Source organism: Monopterus albus, unplaced genomic scaffold (assembly GCF_001952655.1).
Source record: "Monopterus albus unplaced genomic scaffold, M_albus_1.0 scaffold99.1, whole genome shotgun sequence".
Classification (NCBI taxonomy): Eukaryota; Metazoa; Chordata; class Actinopteri; order Synbranchiformes; family Synbranchidae; genus Monopterus; species Monopterus albus.
In genome coordinates, this window is record NW_018127979.1 from 3871453 (window position 1) to 3893631 (window position 22179).

At 41.5% G+C, this 22179-nt stretch overlaps 3 protein-coding genes across 4 annotated transcripts in view; 2 read left to right on the top strand and 1 right to left on the bottom strand.

Moving 5' to 3' along the window:
• Window positions 1–3989: 3989 nt before the first annotated feature.
• On the top strand, window positions 3990–8693 carry pdzk1 (PDZ domain containing 1). Its single transcript, XM_020609415.1, has 7 exons — window positions 3990–5349; window positions 5442–5655; window positions 6065–6397; window positions 6498–6694; window positions 6774–7049; window positions 7123–7446; window positions 8195–8693. Exons 1-7 carry the CDS (start codon window positions 5143–5145, stop codon window positions 8246–8248), a joined length of 1605 nt encoding a protein of 534 aa, XP_020465071.1. The 5' UTR covers window positions 3990–5142; the 3' UTR covers window positions 8249–8693.
• Window positions 8694–8781: 88 nt separating this feature from the next.
• si:ch73-390b10.2 (Golgi pH regulator) lies at window positions 8782–14163 on the bottom strand. Its single transcript, XM_020609416.1, has 14 exons — window positions 13927–14163; window positions 12917–12976; window positions 12706–12809; window positions 12516–12622; window positions 12315–12416; window positions 12083–12203; window positions 11844–11924; window positions 11663–11772; window positions 11453–11541; window positions 10367–10459; window positions 10090–10185; window positions 9752–9841; window positions 9574–9639; window positions 8782–9479 (listed from the first exon to the last, which is right to left on the bottom strand). Exons 1-14 carry the CDS (start codon window positions 13966–13968, stop codon window positions 9273–9275), a joined length of 1368 nt encoding a protein of 455 aa, XP_020465072.1. The 5' UTR covers window positions 13969–14163; the 3' UTR covers window positions 8782–9272.
• LOC109965415 (OX-2 membrane glycoprotein) overlaps window positions 14144–22179 on the top strand; it is a 9908-nt gene continuing 1872 nt past the window's right edge. Inside the window, exons 1-6 of one of the 2 annotated variants that reach the window (XM_020609418.1) lie at window positions 14144–14222; window positions 15238–15320; window positions 15418–15738; window positions 16428–16757; window positions 19111–19395; window positions 20649–20750. In XM_020609418.1, the coding sequence (XP_020465074.1) occupies window positions 15257–15320; window positions 15418–15738; window positions 16428–16757; window positions 19111–19395; window positions 20649–20750 (1102 nt within the window). In that variant the 5' untranslated portion in view covers window positions 14144–14222; window positions 15238–15256. Of the gene's footprint in view, window positions 14223–14284; window positions 14747–15237; window positions 15321–15417; window positions 15739–16427; window positions 16758–19110; window positions 19396–20648; window positions 20751–22179 lie in introns of those variants that run through there. The other variant, XM_020609417.1, reaches the window with a different exon arrangement.

Consider the following 22179-nt stretch of genomic DNA (forward strand, 5'->3'; position numbering starts at 1 on the left):
AACTGCAGCCTGGACAACGATGACTGGGATAAACCGGCGTAGAGGGCATTGCAGTAATCAAGCCGGGACGTCACGAAGGCGTGAATGGCTTTCTCTAAATCAGTGCGAGAAAGAAATGGTTTTACCTTAGCTAACAGTCTTAACTGATAAAAGCTCGTTTTTACCACGGCCTTAATCTGGCAATGAAAGTTAAAATTTTTGTCAAATATAACTCCCAGGTTCCTGACCGTATTACAGCATGTGGAGGCATAAGTGCCTAGATCTGACATGGTCACCGCTGGGTTAGGACTAATGACAATGTATTCGGTTTTATCTTCATTTAAATGGAGAAGATTTTGAGCCAGCCAGACTTTAACATCATATATGCAATTCTGCAATGCAGCAAGAGCACCTAATGCAGGAGGTACCAAAGGCATATAGATTTGGATGTCGTCAGCGTAGAAATGAAAAGAAACATTATGACTAGATATAATAGACGCAAGAGGGGACATATATAGCGAGAATAACAAGGGAGCAAGAATGGAACCTTGCGGAACGCCCGAAATCAAAGGAGCAGTGCTAGAGGACTGGTCACCAATCATGACCGAGTAAGTTCTATTTGTAAGGTGTTAAGTTATACATTGACTCAAATCAAGTTTTATCTGTGTGAGTAACTCCAATGTCTCCGTGTTTGCAGTTTTATCTGGGGGGTAGCAGCTCAGTACTGGGGAAGTTTGCATGAGTTTGACCTCTGAAAACAGGATGGGTGTTATTCTTGGGGAACTACTAGAAGTTGCTAGGTTCTGAGTTGCCTAGGCCTGTATATTGGCCTGGTCACAACTTGATGAAAGAGCTAAGTAAATCAGCTATTTGTCTGCTTAGTTGTGATAAGCAATGTTATTGCCATGTATATTTTGACCCAGGGCGGCACAGCGACGCGGTGGTTAGCGCCTCACAACGAGAAGGTTCCGCGTTCAAACTTTCTGTGCGGAGTTCCATGTTCTCTCTGTCCCTGCATGGGTTCTCTCCGGGCACTCCAGCTTCCCCCCACAGTCCAGGGACTTGTTTAGGAGTATGCGTTATAGATAATGGATGGATGTGACCCAGATGTGCAGGCTGAATAAAGGGCACCTTATACACGTCGCAGCGTGCAACGCGCCTCAAAACACCCTCACCCATTATTTTCAATGAAAGCCCGCACACCCCGGCAAACTTCAGGGCACGCTGTTGTTCTATTTACCTGCAATTGACGCGCCTCAGAAGCATCAAATACTGAAGTTCTCGCCCAAATCGGTAACGCACTGAATCCAAGCCGCTCCCAGTGACATGCATCACGTTACGAGCTGCGATTGGACCTGGCCTGTGTGCGGTGCTTTTAACAGTGGTCCAAGGATCAAACCCTGACAATCTATATTGGTCTGAGTATATAATTCCTTTTTTGAAAGCTACCATTGTCAATTACTTCAAGAGTTTACATATCAAGATAATATGTTTAGCCAGATTGTCCAGCTGCATCGTTGTTCTGTGTTGAGCTGGAGATGAGCCATAGACATAATGTGTATCTTGGGCCTGGACAGATTACATGGTTGCTTGTCCTACAAGGCAACAGAGTAACTGTCTCTCCAGTCCTACCTGTACATTTGGGAATCTGAAATACCATTGCTTTCTGAGGTGTGTTATTGCTGTGAAGAGCGAGGACCATCTGCATAGCCTCTGAACACTCAAATGACTCCCAGAGCAAAAAATAGGCCGTTATGTCAAGTGGCCCACCTGTAATCTTCCTCCTGGTCTAATTAGCTGGCTGTGGCAGGTCATGTGCACAGCCTCTTACCCCAGATAAATAAGCCATGTGAGGATGCAATCAAGATGAAGAGAGAGACTAGTGCTCCCTGTTGACTGAAGTAATCATAAACTGGCATGACTTGTTGATTACTGATGTGCCACTGCTGATGAAGACAGGTTGGAGATAATCACCTCTGAAGTGACACTTTACAGCTAATGTCTGTATCTTCTGGTGCTACAGTATATATGTGCTGTGCTGCCATACGGTACACACCGCTGAGATTATACTGCAGATCAAATAGGCAACTGCAGCACTGGAGGATTCACCAATCCAGTCAGTCAGTGTCACTTTTTTTTTTTTTTTTTTTTTTTAGCAAGCATGTGAAGACTGAAGTGATGACTAAGAGTAATGGAATGAGAATGCATCAGTGTTAAGCCGAGTGAAGACAATTTCTCTTCTCTGATTGTGGCTCCTGTGCACCCCTGGGATCAATTGTTCAAACATGGCTCCGTACTCATGTGAAGACTGAAGTAATGACTAAGAGTAATGGATTGAGAATGCATCAGTGTTAAGCCGAGTGAAGACAATTTCTCTTCTCTGATTGTGGCTCCTGTGCACCCCTGGGATCAATTGTTCAAACATGGCTCCGTACTGGTAGCGAGTGTGTTGCTGGCAGATTGGAGGTGTGTGTGTGTATATCTGTGTGTGTTATACTGTTCCCCCCTCAGAGCCCTAAACCATCAGCTGCCATCAGTGCCTGCCAGGTCTAGAGGTGCACACACCTGTATCTATCTGAGTGTTTGTGTCCACAGGCAGTAAGCGTGACACCCCAGGCCTGTGCAGATTTTTCTGTTCCCTGCCGTTCTTCCCAGTTTGTGGCTGGCAGTCCCACACCCCCATGTTTTTTTTTTTAAAAACCTGAACGCTGTGTGAAAACCAGTAATTATGTACATTCGCTCACGTACAGCCCCTTGTCACTTTTCAGATGTCTGTAAACTGTTAGAAGTTCCATCAAAGAAACATTTCTTTCCTAGTTTAATAGTTTGTTACTTTGAAGAGGGGACCAACCCCCTATGTAAACCATTCAATTACCAGACTTTATATAAAGTAGTTAAAATTAGCTTCAATTCACTCAGCTACAATATTAGAATTACTCATTATAATCTAATAGAAAGGAAGGGGAAGAACTGCTGATGATGGAGGGAACCTAAATATGTTATCTGTGTAAATTAATAGCTTTACTGAGAACTATAGTGCTGCTAAAGGAAGGAGAATCATGTTATTTGAATTTGCTTCAACGCATTATACAAAATAAGCCTTGCAGAGACATGAGTGTAGTAATGAATTAACTTTAAGTGTTTGCAGATTTATTGCATTTGGCTTTGGTTGAGTTTGTGCCACCTTTGTCCCATACCGAGGACAGCATTATCATACCAAGGCTTTTATCATACCAAGGCTTTTATAACCAAAGAACTCTCCCTTGGCTCCAAAGCAGCCATAAACCTGGAAGACCAAGCTACACCCAAGCCTGTGTATGCTGCTTTAAAAATAAACCATTTAGTTAAACTTTAAGTTTTAATTATACTAACATCACGAGTGTATTTTGAAAGAGATGTGAGATGACAATGAGGTAAAACTAACCTGTGATGGGTGAAAATAGTGGATTAGCTTCTTCGAAAATTAGTTTAAGATGAATAAACATTAATCTCTTACTTTACAGTTTAACACAATATAATAAATAAACAGCATTACAAACTACATCCTTCAATATATCTGTTGTTGACTCTGCCACTTTCAACCAAAACTGAACAATGTAATCTTCACAAGGATTAAATTAACAATTTACTGCAGAGCTATTGTTTCATATTGTAGCATATAAATCAGTTAAATACATTTTTAGTTAATGTTAGGACAGTATGTTCAGCACTGTTTTCAAACGGGACACTGTTCCGCTACATTCTCATTTTAAACAAATTAAGACCAAAATGTGCAAATGAGTGTATATGCACATGATACACTGATGCAGTGCTGACTGTTGATATGTGATATAATAATTCCTTACATAGCTGATTGCCAGTGGTGTTGTGTACCTTTGACCACTACACAGATGCTTCATGTCTCCATCTTTCCTTCTGAGGACACAAGGCCATCGACCCAGGACACTCCTGACGCTGTTAAATAACTTAGCCTTTAGGCTCACCTTTGGCCTATTAAAGTCCCTGCAGAAGGTGGAGTGGGGAAGGAGGGAGGAGGAGAAGGAAGGAGGGAGAAGGAGGAGGACAGGTTTAACATACAGTAGAAAACAGCGAAGTGGTCATAGGGGAGCTCCTCCTTTGGGCTGTGACACTGAGCAGAGACAAACTGGTGAGTTGAATTTCAAACACTGCTATACTGTTTATAGTTTGATTTGAGATTCACAATTTTCTATGATTATTTAACATAGAAAGAAAATGCATTTAAAGGCCAATTTCATACTGCTAAATTTATCAAGCATCACATACAACAAGGACTCCTCAATTAGGGGTCGGGACCGCCACAAGACGTTGAAAGACAGATGTCAGGGCTTATAACATGATGAACAGGATAACAACCAGAAAAAAAAATGGCTTCTTGACTCTTCTTGTCCTTGACGTTCTTCAGATAATGTTACCTATTTAGGCCTCATTAGGTTGGAAACCTCTGACATAAAGTACATTATTAATTCCTCTACTACTGTATATGAAGAGAGCCGATTATTTCATTATTGAAGGCAAGTTGTGTTACTTTTGTTAAGGCAATAGACACCAGGATTAATTTGAAGCGTGTTTATGTTAGGTGTCTTATCTACCCACTAACTTTATGATCTTGGAACTGCCTTCTTGTAGCGTTTTCACTGTTGGCTCTCGGGGTTTGTTTATTAATGTAATTTGAGCACATGGCAATCTAACAGAGACCAAACTGCTGTTCTACATTAACAGAACATACAGTGTAGTACACTTATTCATTCCATCAGTATGCCCATAGACAACAGCACACGCACATACACACACCTGTCCAGTGGGAATAACAGTCTGCTTAGAGGACTGCAGAGGCATTCCTTGTGCATTCAAAGTCCAAGCTGTCTTTTTAAACCAGTCATCACCGGAGTCAGTTGTGCCTGAGATCACCTATTAACTGCCATGGGAGTGCTGACATGGAAAATTCACTTTTCATCTGAAGCTATCAGCATTACTATGGTTTCATTAGGCCAAGGGGTCTCTGCTAGTAAAAAAAAAATTATGTTGGGGGCAGAGTTCAACATTCAACTGTAGACAGCAAAATTCAAAAATTCAGGATTAGGATCCACAACATTTTTTGACAGACATTAACACATCTCTTTTGTAACCCTCTCCTGTTAGGACATGGCCACATACAAGCCAAGGGTAATTTCTCTGACCAAGAGGCCGGGGCAGACATTTGGCTTCTTTCTGAGAACAGAGCAGACAGAGGAAGGTCACCTGATCCGCTCCCTGGAAATGGGAGGGCAAGCTGAACTAGCAGGCTTTAAAGATGGAGACCGAATCCTGAGGATCAATGGAACATTTGTTGATGGACTGTCCCATTTGGAGGTGAGTACGTGGAATTACATCAATAAAGACCAAATGAATAACGGTGTGATAAGCATCTTTCCTCAGGACCCTTCTTTGTTTCCCCTGAGCAGGTGGTGGAGCTGGTGCAAAACAGTGGCACCTCTGTCACATTCCACATTCTGGATGAAGCCTCCTACAAGCAAGCAAAAGAACAGGGAGTCAACCTGTGTGGCCCTCAAAGCGCACCGCTTGTCAATGGTGCGGCCACGCAGGATCTTAAACCTAAACTCTGCTACCTGTTGAAATCCAAAAAAGGCTATGGGTTTGCTTTTTGCAGCGTCAAAGGTGAGCTGAGGAGGCAGGATTGGAGAATCACAATCAGGAAGACACCTTCAGTAGACTGATCATTTACACTCTGGAAATTAGCTGAAGAATATCTAGACCAACATTGTAAATGCCAGATTATTAATAAATCCAGACTGGATGGATCATGGTGTTGATTTTTAGAGCTAGAGACAGGTCTAAACTTTAAGATTACTGTACTGATTTAGCCTTGCATATCTAAAACTGTCAAACTTATGAACAGATAAAAAAAGAGATAGCATGAGAGATTCAAATCAATGCAGAACCAGAGAACCTTTTGGCTCATGTCCTGCAGTTTCAATGGATTCTTTTTTTTATAAAACTGAAGAGAACTTTCTTTATAATCTCAGCTTTTATTCTTTATTCATATCTTCCATAATATTCTCTTTAGGCAAGCAAGGTTTATTCATGACAGAGGTGATCCCAGGAAGTGTGGCAGACAGAGCAGGGGTCAAAGCCAAAGACCGTCTGGTGGAGGTCAACGGGGAGAATGTAGAAGACTCCACACACGACCAAGTAGCGGACAAGATCAAACTGGCTGGCGACAGCCTGATGTTGCTATTGGTTGATGCAGAAACAGACAGATACTATCAGAACAGGCATATGAAGATAAGAGCATGGTTAGCCACAACCAAACACCTCCCTCACAAGCCACGCATCATTGAGATGACAAAGAGATCTGACGGATATGGCTTTGTGCTCAAACAGGAGCCCAGGCAAACAGGCAAGGCCAGAATCAGCATTCATACGTAATTGTTCATTTTATTACCATTCATCTGCAGAGAGGGGGCTGTGTTTTGACAGTGTTCACTGACATCGTGCAGGACACTTCATTAACGACATAGACAGAGGCAGCCCTGCAGATAGAGCGGGTCTGAAAAAAATGGACAGACTGGTGGCTGTGGATGGCAAAGAGGTGGACAACTGGAGCCATAAGCAGGTGGTGGGCAGGATCAAGCAGAGTGGCAATGAATGCTGTCTTCTGGTGGTGGACAAAGACACAGATCAGATGTATAAACAGGTGAGCTACTGTGAAACTAGTGGCTTTATTACTGTAAATCCATCAGACAGTCTAGATAATATAATTGTTCCTCTCACAGGGGAATGTGTCTCCGATGCTTTTCTGGGGAGAAATAAAGGAGTTCAATTCACCGCCCAGTTACATAGAGGCCATCAACTTACCAGTCAACCTGTGTGGCCCTCAAAGTGCACCGCTTGTCAATGGTGCGGCCACCATTGACAAGCCACCATCAACACCTGCTCAAGAGAGGGAGGAGGCGCTCAAGCCTAAACTCTGTAAGATGAAGAAGACCACAGCTGGGTATGGTTTTCACCTCAGTGGCATCCAGGGTGTGCAAGGGCAGTACATCAGCGAGGTAAGGCTCTGAAGAACATCCGCTATTTGCTCATTACCATTTTAAATTAAAGGGGTAAGACACTTTGTTTCAGGTGGTGACGGGTGGCGCGGCCGACAAGGCAGGTTTGGAGGATGACGACATCGTGGTGGAGGTGAACGGGGTGAATGTGGAGCAGAGCAGCCACGAGGAGGTGGTGGCAATGATTCACAGAGGCGGCAGCTCTCTGGAGATGTTGGTGGCTAAAAAGAACGTCTATGACCAGCTCAAAGCTAAAGAAGAGGCCAACACCCGCCTGCTGCTTGGGGAAGCATCCTATGTAGATGTCCACACTGCAGACAGTCCAGACACCAGGAGGGAGAACAGACACAAGGTGGAGGCCAGACCTCAAACCCCCCCCAGACCAGCAAGACGGAGGGTGAGCATTGCTTTTTAAATGTTCACAGGTAACACCTGGCAGTGTCAGTCTTACAGTTGACCAGCTGAAATTTGTCAACAGCTGTTGCATGAATGAAATTGTTCAGATGTCCGTGGTGTCCACAGGATGAATTCCAATTACTTTAGTGATTCACCGATTTTTCCCTCTGACACAAGCTGGTTGGAATTTCACTTATCCAGTGAATAACATCTCGACATCTACGGGATGAATTGGTGCAAAATTTTGTACAGGCCTTCATGGTGATCCCTTCCTCTAGTGCTAGTGAAACGTCTCACCAGCTACTGGGCAGTTAGCCATGTAACAATGTCAGGTATCCTGGAATTGACATCTGATAGCATTATCAGACCTAAATTTTCAATACCATAGTTAATGATCAAATACTTATACAACTAATAATATTCTCATCATCCCTTGTGTGTAGGGCCAATTAGGGCACGTCAGCATGGCAACACACAAAACTAAGATGGTTAAACACTGTTTGAAAAACACTGGCATGTTAGCATTATTATCTAAAGCAGTTAGTATGCTGAGGTTGTCAACTTTACTGTGCCCCAGAGCAGACTCAAGGAACCATTAGCATAACTGCAGACTTGTTTATACTCTATGTGGCAATATCTTTGCTGAATCTTTACTAAGAGTCAATCCTCATTTACCTTTCATACTAAAGGCTGACAAAAAGATATTCAAATATTAAAATACCTGATTTTATTCTCTCTCTCTCTTTTAGACCTCATCTGTGTCGTCGTCTTCATCTAACGACAGCTTCGATATAAGATTCTGAGAAGCCGCCTTAAGGACACATTTTCTGATTTGTCAACCTACTGTTGATCCATCACTGTTTAAAAATCAGCGCTATGAACTTCACGCATCCAATTAATATCACTGGAGACGAAGGACAAGACAGAACAAAGACAGTAAAACTTCAGTGCCAGTATCTGAATCAGAGTAGAATAGTTGCACTGACTGTGTGTTAGGGCTGAGAACAAAACACAGTCCCGGTCCTGGTCTGCTTTTGAAGATCTACTTGTTGATGAGCCTGTGCACTGATCAGAGTAATATACCATATTTCCCATTCCTGAGATCTCCAATATTAACAGTGTTTACAAAGAGTACAAACTACAGCATGTAAAACTTAAATCGACAGTATTACTACTAAATACTGTGGGTTTCCATCTATTTTTTTTTTCTATGCAAAAACTGCTGCCTCTGTTTAAAGTGTCAAAAATGAAAAACTTTTTGTTCCCATTTCTAAAATGAAATTAAATATATGACAAATTCCACGAACACAAATAAATGAACACGTGACCATCTGAATTAAGCTTACTTCGTGGGTATGTTTTTGCTCCAAATGAAATGCCATATTTTATTGAAAATAACAGCCTCTTTTGCATGAAGATGAAGAGCAATACGTTGATATTTCCTTCACATAACCCGGTTACACCTGTGAGTGAAGCAGGGAAATGCTGCAAACAGTGCAGATCCAGTGTGTTCAGAGAGACTAAAAGAAAAAGAACATTTTGACCTCAAGAGTAAGAATTTAAGAGTACAGAGGACCACGTGTTTGCATTTGTGGGTAAAATTAAATTCCTAATAAAAATGTTCTGAAAATACTCAAGTCTATGTTCAAAGCTGTTCCCTCGTGTGCTCCAGTAGTTGCCCGCATCCAACCATCAGCCTGTTCCTGATTCCGTCCAAATAATTGTCCCATATAAAAACCTGATTTCTGGATATCCCTCAGTCCTCGACTGAAAGCCACCTCGTGGTTCAGGAGTAAGTCGTATCCCGGCGGTGACTGAAGCAGCGGATCAGAGGGCCATGTGTTTCTCTGGCGCCTGCTTATGGGCGAGATAAAGGAAGAGGATGCTGGACAGGGCACTAACCAGGAAGATGACATCGAACCAACGGTGGTAGAAGTTGAACTGCAGTTCTCCCAGGACTTCCGTCACAATGGACCGATATTCCAGCGGCATGCTCATACGCATTAGCAGTACAGATGACACAAAATACATCCCCTGTTACAGTAAAGACACACAGAAAGACATTTCTAATGTACCTGTTGTTTGTAGGCCCGGTGCTGTAACACAACCATAAAGCAAACAGACTCACCATGATCTGAGCAAGGACGAGCACGATGACGTTGGAAGACTTGCTGCTTGATATTGCATAGAAGAACTAAAAATAATTAAGCATTAATCCATGGTTAAATAATGTGCCATTAAAAATATCTCACAGATGAATTATCCTCAAGATCTGTAGCCATTTCTACATTATGGGATAGTTTTACCTTAGTGAGAGTGATGAGTAAACCGCGTATGGATGTAACGATTATTATTCCCACTAGGATGAAAGAGATGTGCTGGGACCAAAATTTTACCTGAGACAGGGACAAAGGGAGCAAAAGTATATGAGAAGCAAAACACGAAAAGAAAAAAGGAGGGGAAAGGTTTTAATCTGCAGTCATCGCTTGTTCATTTAAATTCAAACGTAGTGCTGGTGTGGAAGTGAGCTGTGACTACTGATTTCAATAATTTAAAAAAAGAATAAAAGCAATCATGAGCAGGTTCACTGTAAAGAAAGCAAAGAGACAGAAGATAACAGGCTGCAGGTGTGTCTGTGTCTCACATCAAACTGGATGCCCAAGTAGTTCACCGTAATTTCAATACCCCTCGTCACTGGATCCGTCTTCCCGACTCGATCAAACACAATGTTTATAGTGGCCTATGACAGACAAGGTGGGTGGGGATTTTAAAAAAAAATTAAAACAATGTTCGCTTTTTTTTTTTAAAAACATCTTAAATAGCATAAAACACAATACAATGCGATAACGTAACACTGGTAAGGGCTATAGCATTAAGAGTATTAATGTGAGAGACAATGCTAGATGGGTGAATGTTCTCACCATGAAAGTTTTCCAAACGCAATAGATAGAAAAGAAGTAGCCGAGGAAGTTGAAGTATTTCCCCTGGAATGTCTTGGAATACTCAATTCGCTCCTAAATATGGACAAGAAGTGCTGGTAAAGAATGAGCAAATCATTTATTGCACATTGACAAAAGAGGTCATTAGTGTGTGTAGTGTATGTGCGTCTCTAACAGCGGTCAGTGACACAGGCTAATGGTTCTTAGTCCAGGTGTCAGAGTATTTAAAGATACAATATGTATCTTAAGGTAGCACAAGCATGAAAGTCCAAATCAATCCACTCTGCTCCGCCCAGCGCTCCCTCTCCCTGCTCCACTATGATCTACTACGACCAGCTAAGCTCCACCGCGCTCTGCCCAGCTTTTCAGATATTTGTCTTTATGAAATTACAATAAATGTGAATGCAGCAAAACTTAGTGATCAAGCAGAAATAACTGAAAATCTCTGACTGGATAGAGAGATCAACCTTTCTCGAAACCTTTTAGAAGCTACTATCTCTGTTTGTGTGAAAGTCAGTGATGTATCTGTCATGGGTAGCTGAACAGGGCTTAATCTGACCTGCAAAGTTTAGCCAAGAACAGATGTGACAACATGCCATCATGTTGCTAGCAAACAGCAAATCTGAAAACCATTATGCAATAAAAGATTAGAAAAAATAAAATATTTTATTTTATGGGGCCATGTGATGATACTGTGATGACTGAACTCTGCACATCTACTGAGCTTTTTCATCACTATATTGTTGTCATAGCACTAAATGGCTGAGCCACTCTAATCTTATCTATATGTTACCCAATTCCAGATATGGATGACCAAACCAGACCAAATTAAATACTGGACTTACTGTACACTGATCAGGTGCACAGAATCACAACTCCAATAGGATATCACTGGTGCTTTGCATGTTACTCAGCTGTCTGCTAACACCAGAGCCATAACACCATAATAGCTTTTTGAAATCCTGCAGATGTATCGAAAGGTAGCTTTATGAATGAATGCAACCACATTTTCCACATTTCCCCTCAAGTGATGTGAAACAGGTGTGTGTGTATGTGTGTGTGTGTGACCTTGGTGGCTTGCACCAATACAGTCTCCAGAAAGAGCTGTCGACTCAGCTCCTCCAGACCATCAACCTCCTGCTGGATCAGCGAGAGGTCTGTACGGTTGTAGTTAAGGCTGACGCCTACGACACGTACTGAAGACCAACATAACTGTCTAGTAACAAAACAATGATATGGGCCTCTTGCCATCATATTCAATATTAATTTAAAGGATACTTTCACCGCCTGTTTGTGTGGAGGTAACAGACTTGATCATGCCCCAAAATCCCGTCTGTCTGTTCTGGTCTTCCCCACGTTGGTACATCTGCCTCCTTGTCATGGCAATTCTGCAGACATAATACAAACACTTTGCACACTGTCTGATTTATTTGAGTCATCGCCTTTAATTTTTTCTCACCGTTTCTTCTTGCTGACAATCATGTCCATAGTTTGGAGCAGCCGTCTCTCGAGAGCAAGGATGTCACTGTCTGTTACATTTCTTTGAACATATAAAAGCAAGAAGCACAGAAGAAAAGGGAGCTCGTGTTACTTTGTGTACAGTTGTGCAAACTGAGAAATAAACTGGTTGAACATTAACTGATGCGTGAGCAGACTCAGACTGACACAGCACCAGAGAAAATGTGCAGCTGATCTTACCTGAGGAAATATGACATGTATGTGTAGGGACAGTTAACGGCACCAAACCCAGACAGCAGGGCCATGAGAGTGACTCCAATCACACCAACACGGCTGATTAGCTGCTCAATGGACAGGATACCTAAACAAAAGACAAGGACTCTCACGTTAGGAGAAACAAATCATCCGTAAAATATCAAATGTTCATCAATGTTTCATGGTAAACTAGGACAGGAGAAGGGTGCACATTTACCATGCTTTGGACTGAGAATGGGAAATGGATCTCCCAACTTCCAGAAGAAATACATGAAGGTAAACCACACCATACAGGCAAAAAGCAGCCTCTGTCTCTGAACTACACAGCACAGCAAACAGTTTATTGTAATTATTATTATAAGGCAAACATTATTTTGTTAAATAATTTATTTTCAATTGTTAAAACTAGTGTTCTTACGCAAGCGTATGTTGCTGACAACAAAGTAGCCGATGTAGAAAGGCACCACAAAGATCAGAACCAGCAGTATCACGTACAGATTCAGTTTCCAGTGAAAATACCTGGAACTGTGACAAAAGCATGAGGGTTAAACTTCTTCACAGTTAAGCAACAATAAAACACAGTTATACCCTCTACAAAATGTGCTTACCTACTACTTAAGGCACCCAGAATCTCAAAAATGATGAGTTCAAACATAGTACATGAAAAAGCAAAGGTGACAGAGAACACAACCTGGACGACGTACTGTCGCACCTGTCAACAAACCCAAAAACAAACCAGTTGAGACCCGGTGCGGTATGCCTGGGCAGTCAATCCAGTAGTGGTCATTTGGGCATAAATGTCTTGGGATTACACTGTACCTCATAGTCTTTGAACAGCCGCCGCATAAAGAATAACCAGCCAAATCCAAAGAACAGCACCTGTGATGGATTAATGGAATCATTTGGAGGAAAGTGACAAAGAGAACATTAAAAGGTCCCATTTTTTAATTAAGTGCTCAAAAAAATCACTGTTCCAGTCTGTGTTTCATCCAGCCACCAGGTTTGTAAGCAACTTAGCGTAAGAGGAGAACAGAGCCATGATCCCAGCATCATCAAGTTAATCTGGGATTACATGAAAAAGATACCGAGACCACCTAAATCCACTGATGCTTGGAACAACCTGCCTGACAAGTACCTTAAAAATCAGGTTTGTTAGTCAGAGCTACACCATGTCACCTTGGTGGTTAAACCTGTTCTTTCATCCCCTCCTGTATATCACATAGTGTTAACCAGACCTACCTCGAAGTACTTTGAAAAACAACATACCTGTCAAGTGTCCCGGGGAAAAATAATGCAATTTTAAAGCCAGTCTGTAGTAACACCAAGGATTGTTTACTACACCATGTATGGTGTAAACTTATAAATAAGAGCTACTCGTGACATTATTTTGGAAATAATCTTCACTTTACTTTTATAGCCTAAAACCTTTGCATAGTTTATTAAATGCAGCCATGATGGTCAACCCTACCTTCTGCATTTGGCCACAATTCATGAATTTTGAAATGAATGCATGTTATGTGAAAGCAATGAAACTTTACCAACTGTTTAACCCAGCCAGACTGTTACTGTGGTTAGCACATATTGAAATGTTTAACTCGGTAATGAGAGATGAGATGAGATGAGCCAATCACAAAGACTCTTTAAGTTATTCAAGAACGTTTCACTTGCATTTAGCTAACATTAAACTAGAATACATAACAAACTTCTACAAAAATTTAATTTACTGTACTAACAGTCCAAGCAGGCTAGATAACATTAATTACACTGTTAGATTACAGCATACACTAGATGTTCTTGCTCAAAGCTCTTTATTAGTTTACTAACGTTACCTGCGAGGTGAACATGATAACTGAATCCACCAGAAACGACATGACGTCTGCAAAAACCAACGTTTAGTCTGTCAAAAACTCAGCGTACGGAAGACGTAGTGGTCACGGATAGTTTCACTTCATGCTGACATAAAAATACGACAAGCCTTGTACAGTTTTAAACATTTGTTATGGTGCTAATGTGCTCATTATAGCAGCATTTGTTGTAGCGTTCCAACGACACACCATTTAGGTACGTCACCAAAACGAGTCCGACGACCACACTTCCGTCGCAAAAATGCGCTGTTTCACAAAAAGTAAGTCATGAGGTACATAATTCACAGTACTTTTATTCATAGTAAATAATTAAATGGATTACTCCATTTAACGCTGTGATGATTTTGTCGTTGTAATAACCATGTTTACCCGCAGAGGGAAAATGCTAGCCTACTACTTCAGCTCAATTTAAAGACTACCGAAGAAATGCATTTGAATAAAGCTGAAAACATCAGACCAAAATGTCTCAGTATGCATGCAAGACCACAACAGATGCACAAGTTTTTCGGGGCTATTTTAGCACCTATCAATATCCTGTCTGTAGGAAATGACAGCAGAGGGCGCTATGAGTCCAAGACATGATTTGTGGTTCTGTTGCATCCAGTAAACTGAAGTTAGCGGCTGCAGCCGGCTGGTGTTCATTTTTCCTGCAACACTCGGATGAGTGAAAATAGTTTCTAGTTCGTTCAGGAGTACTGGAGTACATGAGAATGTGCAAAATATTACAGAGGTAGAACATCTTCAAGTTTTGGGTTTTACCTTTTGTATTAGGACATAAGCAGAGGTGAGTGTCTCAGTCTCAACAGTGTTCATTTTAGAAAGTACTTGATAGGTAATTCAGTAGTCCTCAGTTCAGATGATCTTATAAAGATGTGTAATTTTTCATTCTTCTATATCTTTTGTTTGTAAGTTATGTATTTATTAAGTGTAATGCTTAGCCTAGAGTTGTTTCAGGCTTAAATTCACCCTAGAATCGTTTTAGTCAGTGATGTGTAATAGTTTAAAGATCTACTTTAACTTGGATAACTACTGATATGTCTGATTTCAAAATCTTTGGATGATATAGCATTTGTGGAAAATATTTTGCATGGCACCTCGCTAAGTTTTCTGCACGTTTTAGTGCTATTAAACCAATTGGAGAGCTGAATGGGCTCTGGCAGTAGGGGAAATGGTTATCTAGGCTTTTCAGCATTCTTTCATTATCACTGGACCACCAGTTATAAGAGAGTTAATGCTGACTTACTATATGGTAACTGAATTTTCTCCATGGCCCAGTCTTCATGTTAAATGAACAATGAGAAGGATGATCCAGGGTCTGCAGGTGTGTTTGCTCCTGCTGATGGTAGAAAGACTACAGGGTGAGTATGCCAAACTGAAAACTAAGGAACAACTCAAAATGAGAACTCATGTCACACCAAGCTGTATTGGTTTTTTTTATGTTGGTGGATTTTTCAGGTAAGATAACAGCGCCAGAGCGTCTGGAAGCTCCAGTGCAGAAGCCCTTCACTCTGACCTGCAGTGTTTCCAGGGAACGAGGTGAATCCCTGAGGCAGGTGATTTGGCTAGATGTCCAGAACCAGACCCTGCTGAGTTACCAGCCTGGCCACAGAGACAGTGTGAGTGGACAGCAGCATGTGGAGCTCGCCTCCTCCCCAAAGGACACCTCAGCTATCACAATCCGCAGGGTGAGCTACCGCGACGAAGGCTGCTACACCTGCATCTTTGACATGCATCCTACTGGTCCAAAGCAAGGACAGACCTGCCTCACTGTTATCTGTAAGTAAGGCCAGTAATGACAAGTATCTTGATTTTAATGAATAAATGCAGTTTTGGCAAATGAAAGTACACTACTATGGTAAAAATTAGATTAGATTAGATTAGATTCAACTTTATTGTCATTGCCCATGTACAAGTACAAGGCAATGAAATACAGACGAAGTACCCTATCTTTTGTTTGATACAACATCAATATTATTCTCATAAATCTGATCTTAAATTTGAATTGCACACATGCTCACATGAGAATCATAAAATGGCCATTGGCAGAACCACGCTTTCCATTGTTTCTACTCCTGTTGGTGCTTCATGGCTGGATTGCGCTTGGATGCCCACCCTATGTATCCACCCATTAAAATCACACACAATAACTAAATCCCCAGGGCCCCGTACAACCTGGATATCAGTCTACTGTGGGGATTTATGTAGATATCCCAAATTCTCCATAACCCCTGAACACAAGTTGATAAGCCTGTTGCAGCTGTCATGTTAATAAAGAGCTGTGGAGCAGTGGGAGAAGGAGGGCACAAGTCTATTAACCAGAAACAGTTGGCGCAGCTTCCAGAGACTGATTTTTGTTTAAGTACAATATCTCATGTTTCTGAATATTAACAATATCCTGATTTTCATACTCTTTCCTTCTCATCCATCATTCTTGCACTGGATGGTGGACTTTCTTTTTCTTACAGCACAGGTGACTGCTGACAACAACAAGACAGCAGTGAGCGGCAAGAAGGTGACCCTCTCATGCTCTTATGGTTTGCCTGAAAAGGTGCAGCATGTCATATGGACACACACTTCTGCACAAGGAAATTCCACAGAGGTGGCTTCCTTTGCAAAGCAGAGCGACCCCATGATTGAGCCACCATACCAGGGAAGAGTCTGGCTCAGTGCCTTCCTGTCTCACAGCCAGCTCACCATTCAGCCTGTCACTGTGCAGGATGAGGGCTGCTACACCTGCCTGTACAGCACACACCCTGATGGACCAAAAAGCTCCAGGGTTTGTCTCTCCACCTACGGTAAAATATTTTTCCCCAACCATCTGTTACTTGTGATGATTTTATATTACATACAGTATTTATAAAAGGCTATCACAGAAATACAGTGGGTGTGCAGAATGTGAGCTCATCCTTTGAGAAACTGATTATACACAATATACTGGCCATACAGCTTGTTAAGGACATTTTAGTCCTGTCTTATTATAGTAATCACATGCTCATTGTACGCTGAAAGGGTTTTTAGTTGCTATAATTATTCAGCCTGCTCTTACTGGTTGTGAAGTGATGCCATCCCAGCTCAACTTAAGTATAAGCGATGAGGGACAAATTCCTAAGTCCCCATAATGTGCAAAAATGCTCATTACTAAAAAGATGCTGTATTTTCTTTCTTGCCAAGAGTTAGAGACTGATACCACTGTTACGTTTGTACAGTATATGAAGCTACTGCCAGCGGCTGGTATCTTAGCTTAGCATAAAAACTGGAAATACAGGGAAACTGCCAGCCTGGCTCTGAACAGAGGTAATAAAATCCTTCAAAATTTCAGAAAATGTTGAACACTTCCATTACATTCAGCTGAAATGGAGCTGAGGTTTTTGCTGTCTCGGTTAGCAAAATTATGTGGCAGTCACATGTAGGTTTATTGCTGGTGATTTGTCCTGGAAACAAACCTACATGTACGAACTACCAGAACATACTGGATCCATCTGCTGCAGTTCAGCAAGGGAAGGCTGTATGTGTAAAGACGAAGAGGGGATTCAATACGAAACAGACTGTAGCAGCCTTAAATTTTGTACTTCCTCCAGACTGTTTTTATGTTCAGAAACCCCCTCTCTCCACACCTTTCTGACCCTGGATAGAGGCTGTATGTGTCTAACCATTTCTACACTTTCCCAAAACTGATGATCTAACATTCACACACACAACTGGTCAGCTCTGTGACAGCAAGAGACGAGGAGGTGTTGGATTTATTTCCCTAATTTTGCCATTGCAGTCATTAGTCTTTTGCTGCTTTGTCTCATAATAATGTTACTTTTGTGTTAACCTCAGTGGCATATTGTTTAGTAGTGGGAAGACAGGACTTTGTGGGAGAAATAAAGGAGGCAGACTTCGGTATGAGTGCAAGGAGACAGGTACACTTGGGAGTTAGACAGACATGTTGATCTTTTCTTCCTGTATCCACTGCAGACAGCGAGGCTAAGCTGTCGGCTGATTTGTTAACACACAAACACAGAGCAGTGTGTTTGTGTGAAGAATGGATTATTCAGAAGAATGATGGAGGCAGGGAGTGAGGTCCTGATGCATGACTGTGTCAGTGTTTGCAGCAGACAGAGATTCCCTCTGTGCATTGTCTTGCTCTCTTTTTGCTCATTCGCTTTCCCACTTGTCTCCTGCTCCCTTTTGCTCACACTTATCTCAACCAACAGATGTGCTATTGTCTGAAATTGAACTGTACCGTACAGTAGGTAGCCCAACTACCATTGTTTTGTTTCTTATTGCTCATTGCTGCCAACAGCCTTCCAACTCCCAGTCCCTCATAAAACTGTTAGTGTGGAAGAAGAATTCAGATTCTTAAGCAACGAAGCAGTGCAAAAATGCTCCATCATGACAAATAGTCCTGTATTCCAAATATTACCTGAGTAAAAGTAGAGAAATACAAATATACTTAAGTATACTATATGTGCATGTATATGCAGCATAATGTTGTAGCTGGTCAAGACAGAACAACATTTATTTTTTATATTCTTTTATTTATATAAATGTAAAACTGTGTGAAATGTAATTTTAACTAAGAACCATAATTATGTCACAATTCGCACCAGCGCATGCTCATTCATAGGACATGATGTTTTGGATTGTTATCAGAGTATTTATTTATTTATTGTTGTGGTTTGAGTCATCCCAAAACCTGAAGTTATCCAGAACCTATGGTGGGTGAAACTACACATGTTCTTGGCAATATTAATGTTCTGAGTTATGGTGTGTACATTCCTCGCTTATCCCAGTGGACAGAGAATTGAAAGCAGCCAGAGGTTTACTTATGGATCTGAAGTGTGCAGGAATTCACAAAGCTTAGTTGATCCAGAAGTTTCAAGCTTTTCCCAGCAACCATTTTAGCAATTTACCCTGAGACAGTTTACAAAGATATACAAACACAAACCTGAATAAAATCAGATTTTTGTTAAATTTCTGTCCCCCGGAAGCCGACAGCACCTGCCATGTTTCACTTAATCTGATAACATAAGAGCTTTCAGGCCTGTGCATTTTACACACAGCACAAGAAAACAAAGGAAGAAGAACGAATGTATTAATGCCTTTTCCTAGCGCAGGGCTAGCTTGTGAGAAGGGCTAGCTCTTTCTGTTTGCTCCCCACAGTGCTGCCCAAACCCCAGGTGATCTACAAGACCACCTCTCCAGGTGTGATTGAGGCCAACTGCACCTGCGTGTCACGCCCTCCGGCAGAGATCGTGTGGAACGTGGAGAGAGATAACCGCACCATGGGCCCCCCTGTGACCACCCAGCTCCCCCAGGGTGACGGAACCACTCTGGTCATCAGTACACTGACTGTCCAATCGGGCCTGCTGAAAGATGTGTCCGTCAAATGCTTGGTGCACCACAAAGGGCTGGAATCACCAATTGCTGTATCCATGAACACTAAAAGTGAGTAGTGTCAGTGAACCTTTGCTTCCATTTGGCTATCCATTCTAAAATCTATAATATCATTGTGTCTTTATTTGTCCAGACCATTCCAAACCTTATATATCATTACATCCTGCTTATCTTGTGAGACCCTTACCAGCAGACCAGACTGCTAAAGAAGTCAGAAATTGTTTAGGACTGTTATTATTAGGACAGCCATGATTGCATTCGTGCACATTCCTCAGGTTATACTGTTTAAAGTCATTTCTAAACAGGACTTGACTTAAAGACCTAGTGTAACATTTTGGGAAATACGCTGCTTTGCTTTCTGGCCCTTAGATGAGAAAACGGATCATTCTTATCTCTGTCCATCAAAATGAAGCTACAGCTAGCATCCAGGGAGCTTAGCATAGACTGGAACAACAGCAAAACAGCTGGCCTGTCTCAGTCCAAAGATTCAGTAAAGCCGTGAAGCTCACTAATTAACACATATACATGCAGAAGCCAAGACTATGGCTGCGACCAAAAACTTCCTGGAGAATCTGTTGATAGTCTGGCCCACGCCACCTGTAAATTTATTGTTACACTTCAGCGATAGAGGTGCTGGTAGGTTGATTGTGGCATCTTTGGACAGAGCCAGGCTAAATGTAAGGGGAAGCAGTGTCCAGGTCTGCACAGGCCTTACAGTCCACAGACATTTTGCTTTTTATAACTGTAGTCTGGTTTCTACCAGAGCCCTTAAGACAGATGAGTTGCGACACTGAGGGCTCAAAAACGACAGCGGGTCACGTGACTCATACAGCTTCAAATAGTTTTCTGTAGGGAGAAGTGAAATTTATCAGCAAATTACTACTTTTAATGACTTGAACAGCCTTGCAAACCAAGTGTTCAGTTGTTGCAAATAGCTCAGCTAATTTAGCTAGTTAGCTAGGTACCTAATTATTAAAGTGACAATATTTTAGAGAGACAGTCAAAAAGGTTGTAAAACGTGTTTTGAAACATGTCGCTAACTTAAAGTGTCACAAGTAAAATTATTGCTATTGATTTCACCTTCTCACTCTGCTCCTGATGTTTGTAGCTATTCAACATTCCCATGATCCGCCATTACTGTAAAATAAAACAGTCCTTATAAAGTCAATGGAGATGTTGCCACTCTCTTTCTTAATCCACTCTGGTTTCTATAAGGCTAGGATGTACATTCTATAGTTTAAAAATGTAATAATATGTACCCACTGCTACACTGCTCACTAGTTCTCTATCTTTCTCCGTCCTAGTTGGGACAGCTCTCACCATCCTGATCTCAGTCACCACAGTAGCAGCTCTATTGGTCTTGTCCCTCTGCTTCTGCCTATGGAAGTGCTTTTTGCGCAAAGAAGGTGAGTGTGTGATGCCTGTTTGTCACTGTCAGGGTTTATATCAGTTCCTGAGGGATAGCAGATGTTCTTGCCAAGAGTCATATTCCTATGCCCCTGACTGGATATATCTGCATACCCTTTTAGATGTGCAGAAAATAGTACGGAGAAATTTGTCCTCATTTTCAAAAGTATGGAGAATGTACAGTATGTTAAAGGCAAAGCGAAACACACAATGTCTTTATATTCAGTAATGTGACAGTTCCAAGTGAAACAGAGTAGTGGGTGGTGATACTGAAGGTATAAGATGGATTTAAATCAGATCCTTCAGATCTGATTAGATTCCTCAAAAGTAAGAATATGCAGATGGAGCAGTAAACAGCAGAGATAGTGAGATACTGAGCTGTGGATGAATGGATGGGGTATAACTGAACATTTAACACAGAGACACAGGATTAGAACTTGGAAAGTGTATTTACTTCAGTTCATCTTCAATGTTATATTAAATGACCGACTAAGAAAATAATTAATTGAAATTGGAAAAGAAATTTCTGTGTGTGGCCTGTTTAAAGAGATTCTATATACTATGTGTAGAATCACAGTACACTTCGTCCTCACCACTGTCATTCTCTTGAACCCAAGAAATCATTTGAAGGGCTGTAACATTTTATTTTTAAGGCTCCCTCCCTTTTGTGGATTTTGGCAAACTCCCCAGGTGCAACAGAAACAGTGAAAAGGAGCCGTGGCCTGTTGGAATGTGCAGCAACACTAAGGATACACACTGGTTTTGCTATTGAATACAAGTCAGAGGCTTAGGGGGCAGGTCTGTCCCATCTCAGTCACTATGCCTTGAGATTTTGTGAAATGGCCACAATATAAGCACAATGTTCTTATTGAACTACACTTAAAGTTGCGCTAATCTGTTTATATACTAACAGTGGATCAGATGATTGTGCATAATGTGAAGAAATTCGCCCACAGATTATAACCCAATTTGGCAGTTCTCCTCAGCTCTACAGGCCTTTCAGTCTCATTTAAAACATGACGGCCATGTCAGCTTCATTGTGTTGCTACCTGCACTCCATCTGCACTTTACTCACATGTCTAATCAGTATTTTCCATCTATGCATGAAGGAAGTCAAGTATAGCAGTGCAGTAACAGATAGGCCTGTTTGTTTTTATACTTTTGAGCCAGAAAAGGAAGCAGCTGACTCACAGCTCACAGACCTGGGGTCCTCACGTACATCTGAGGTCTGTAGCTGGGCCCTTCTCCCACTGCCACTGATCGTCTTATGCTAAGAAGACATGATTTGTTGCTCCTTAATAGAAAGATGTAACTATAACTGTTCACTCCAGACCTCATCACTCCACATGGTGTAATGTACAAGCTGAAGTGTCACAGTATACAGTTCTTTCTAATTAACATTTTGCCATACCTTCATGAATCCAGTGA

Excerpts from the sequence above, each read along its gene's own strand:
- pdzk1 (XM_020609415.1), top strand. The coding sequence starts at position 5,143 with ATGGCCACATACAAGCCAAGGGTAATTTCTCTGACCAAGAGGCCGGGG. Across the intron at positions 7,050-7,122 it reads AAGGGCAGTACATCAGCGAG|GTGGTGACGGGTGGCGCGGC; the intron begins GTAAGGCTCTGA and ends ACTTTGTTTCAG. Across the intron at positions 7,447-8,194 it reads CCAGACCAGCAAGACGGAGG|ACCTCATCTGTGTCGTCGTC; the intron begins GTGAGCATTGCT and ends TCTCTCTTTTAG.
- si:ch73-390b10.2 (XM_020609416.1), bottom strand. The coding sequence starts at position 13,968 with ATGTCGTTTCTGGTGGATTCAGTTATCATGTTCACCTCGCAG. Across the intron at positions 11,773-11,843 it reads ATTGTCAGCAAGAAGAAACG|AATTGCCATGACAAGGAGGC; the intron begins GTGAGAAAAAAT and ends TTATGTCTGCAG. Across the intron at positions 10,186-10,366 it reads GCGTTTGGAAAACTTTCATG|GCCACTATAAACATTGTGTT; the intron begins GTGAGAACATTC and ends TGTCTGTCATAG.